Below are 3,652 nucleotides of genomic sequence, written 5' to 3'. Positions count from 1 at the left end.
TATACATACATATGTATATACATATACATACATATGTATATACATATACATACATATGTATATACATATACATACATATGTATATACATATACATACATATGTATATACATATACATACATATGTATATACATATACATTTATATATATACATATACATTTATATATATATATATATATACATATACATTTATACATATACATTTACATATATTAGATTCGAGCCTGGTGTTGCCATCCGGTTTCACCAGTCCTCAGTCAAATCGTCCAACCCATGCTAGCATGGAAGGCAGACGTTAAACGATGATGAGGATGATGATGATATATATATATATATATATATATATATATAGCATTAGAATATCACGCCTCTCTTCCAACATAGACATCTTTAACAGACATAAAGAAGCCTATAAATCCACACTACAGAAAGCAGGATATAAACAGAAAATCAAATGCCTAAACCTTAATCACCCTATAAGCAGCCCAAATAACAGGAATCCACTCACTAATACCACTAATGCCAACCACACACCATGCACCAGCACAAACTACACCAACAATAGAATAATTACGAGTAACTCCAATAGAAACAACACTAATATGAACAATGCTAAGGCCTATACACAAACCACTAACAACAGCAAAAATAATCTCAACAATAATACCAACAAACTGATATTAAATAAGATTAACAATATTAACATAACTAATAACACAAAGTATGCAAATAAGGCCCAAAATAACAGCCCCTACAAAAATAATAGTATAAACCTATACGGCGGTACCAATAAAACTAAAGTCACCCAACCAACTAATATGAACCCTATTAATAGCAAAAAAACTAGGTCTTTGAACCTACACGAACCCTACGATAATAACACCAATAGTACAGACATAAGAAACATGAAAGTGAAACATAACTATGGATATAACCAAGATACACCCATAACTTCACACGAATCCGAAGTAAGAAAGGAAGCTTCTACACTAGGAAAAACAACACAAAAAATAAACAAAATAGTGATAATATCTGGCTCGTAATCCCCTACACCATGCACCTTAAATCAAATATAGTTCGCTCATTAATGAAAATCATAGACAAACACCTAAATGTTAATAATAAATACACAGAATTATTTAGGAATAAAATCAGAATAGGCCAGAGTCTGACTAATAACTTAGCCACAATAATAGCCTCAATGAATAATAAAAAACTTGACAAATTCTACGAAACTAAAAAGATACTGAACAATAAAACATGGGCCTTTATGTATTTTCGAAATACCGGTAGAATAGCTTCTTTTGTCTTCATGCAAGCCTCTATGCCTTCATAATCCCAATCTAGAATACTCATCTATATAAGTCTAATTAACTGGGTAACACATTAAACACACAAATAGTCACCCTGCAAACCCACTCACCCCAGACATTCCATAACAATACAATTTGCATATACATAGGATCTGAAGACTAATAGCACACCACACACAATCAAGTGAAGAATTGTGGAAAAATCTATGGTATATGTAAATGGATCAAAGAGATGCAAGATATGAAAACAATGCAAAAAGAGAAGATGGTCTTGGCTGAAATGTTTTTGATTCACAAGTCTGGTCACTTGGGCTGATTTAGGGTTAAACAACAGCAATAATTCTCTTTTCATATATATGTTACAATACATTAACTTCCCCTTCAAGCACTACACTAACCATATCACATTAGTCCCAAAAACAATCTTCTGATCTAAAAAAGACTAAAAAAAAAATGACTTTCTTCCTCCAACATAATGACAAAATAGAAAGAAACTATGACATAACCCAAACAAAATTTTAAATGATGAATGACAAAAAAATTAACCTATATTAGAAAAGTCTTTTAGATGTACTAAAAACATCATCTGCTTTAGTGAGTCAAAGTAAACAAAAGGAAGTAGTGGTAATATCAATTCACAACACCCAAAGACACATTAAAAATAACACGTATATTTCTGTATAAAACTGCTTGCCACTGCAGATTTAGCATTAAAAATAGTAAAAGCAATTATGTAATACAGGTTTTTTTTTTTCATTGAAAGCACAAGTAAACAAACAAAATGGGTAGATTACTAAGAGAAACAAACAGTAAGAAAAATATGTGGATGTGTAAAGCAAAGATTGAATGAGTTATTACATATGGTAATGGTTAATGCTGGCAAATTATGAGAGAAAACAAATAAAATTTCAGAGAAGCCTTTTATTAAGAAAGTTGTTATTGTAACTTCAGTAAGAGAGAAACTAGAGTTCCAAGAAAATTCAGATATCTTATTTGCTGTTCTTGGAATGGTCAAAAGACTTCACAATTTAACAGGTCATTTAACACTGACAGAATTATCAAGTAATTAAACTATAAAATTCTCCATCACATATTTGTACAAATTAATCTGAACCATATTTCTAGTAGCTTCTAGTTATGTTTGTCTGATTGTAAGTGCATGTGAGAGAGAAACAGACGAACAGACAGAAATAAAGCAAAGGAGTGAGGTAGGTGAGACTAAATGAGATAACCAAGATGGAAAGGAAACAAGAAGAAAGAGTGAGAACCAGAGGTAAGAGCCAGGGAGGAAAGGTAAAACAAAATGAGAAGAGTAGAGGCTAGAGGGACAGAGTGAGAGAGAGCAGACAGAAGATACAAAGAGCTGGCAAAAGAAAGGAAGAGTGTGAAAGGGAAGAGAAGAATACTGATGACAGAAGAGAAAGAAAGGGCGAGGGTGAGAGAGTCAGTAAAGAAAAGGCATAAAGTGGATCGGACAGAACCAAGAAAAACATGAATAGATTGTCTCAACTATACTATTGTGTACCACAGTTTACATAAAGTATAGATATTTTCGGTTATTTCAAAGATCTTTGCACATCATGTAACTTGAACCTAAATCACAACCCAAATAATAAAAAAATCTAGAAACTAGGCATATAAATGGAATCAGATTCCTCTAACTCTCAATCTCTCTTCAATCAGCTTCTCTTATTTGTCAGTGGGGTTTAGGAACAATGTATGGTCTACCTTGCCTTCTATCAAAATGCCTGTCAATGAGGGATAGCATCAGACCTAGTCATATCCAATATATCCTACAATCACTCTTTCTGTGCAGCCAGCCATCACTCCATCTCCCCTAGTTGATCATTAATATCCATCACTCACTCTCTCTTCCACCTTGACAAGTGTGTAGCTGCTACTACCATCTCTCTTTTGAAATGCTCCCCAAGCACTGCCACATTTTCATCACTGCCCTTCTACTTCTCTTAAACTCCAAGCACCCACTTTTCTCCCATCATAGCCTCCTTTCTCTTACCCACTAATCCTTTAATCTTGTGTCTTCATTGTTGGCACCATGATAAAACACATCCAGCACATACTCATTTGAATATTACATGGTAGACATAAATCATTTGTTCACACGCATACAACAGCCTCTACACATTTCCAAGTATTCAGCAATTTATTACTTTTAAATGATAAAAATAATTCAGAAATACATTGTATGAATGTGTGTTTGAGTATGTGTGAATGCATGCCTGTTTAATTTTCCATTCTGAATTCTAATATACATGACCTCCTGTCTTTCATTTTCTGGGCTTGATTAAATACAAAGTCAGGCACCTTTTGGAGATGCA

At 33.2% G+C, this 3,652-nt stretch overlaps 1 protein-coding gene across 1 annotated transcript in view; it reads right to left on the bottom strand.

Annotated features, from left to right (window-relative positions):
- LOC106876982 (HEAT repeat-containing protein 5B) overlaps positions 1 to 3,652 on the bottom strand; it is a 153,988-nt gene that overhangs the window by 80,241 nt on the left and 70,095 nt on the right. The window contains exons 7-8 of the mRNA XM_052971972.1: positions 2,122 to 2,189; positions 552 to 674 (exon numbers count right to left, since the gene is read on the bottom strand). Coding sequence (XP_052827932.1) covers positions 552 to 674; positions 2,122 to 2,189 — 191 coding nt within the window. The remainder of the gene's footprint in view (positions 1 to 551; positions 675 to 2,121; positions 2,190 to 3,652) is intronic.

The sequence above is a fragment of the Octopus bimaculoides genome, chromosome 11, assembly GCF_001194135.2.
Source record: "Octopus bimaculoides isolate UCB-OBI-ISO-001 chromosome 11, ASM119413v2, whole genome shotgun sequence".
In the NCBI taxonomy this organism is placed as follows: Eukaryota; Metazoa; Mollusca; class Cephalopoda; order Octopoda; family Octopodidae; genus Octopus; species Octopus bimaculoides.
The sequence above is the reverse complement of the archived record's forward strand: the minus strand, read 5'-3'. Positions and strand labels throughout refer to the sequence as shown.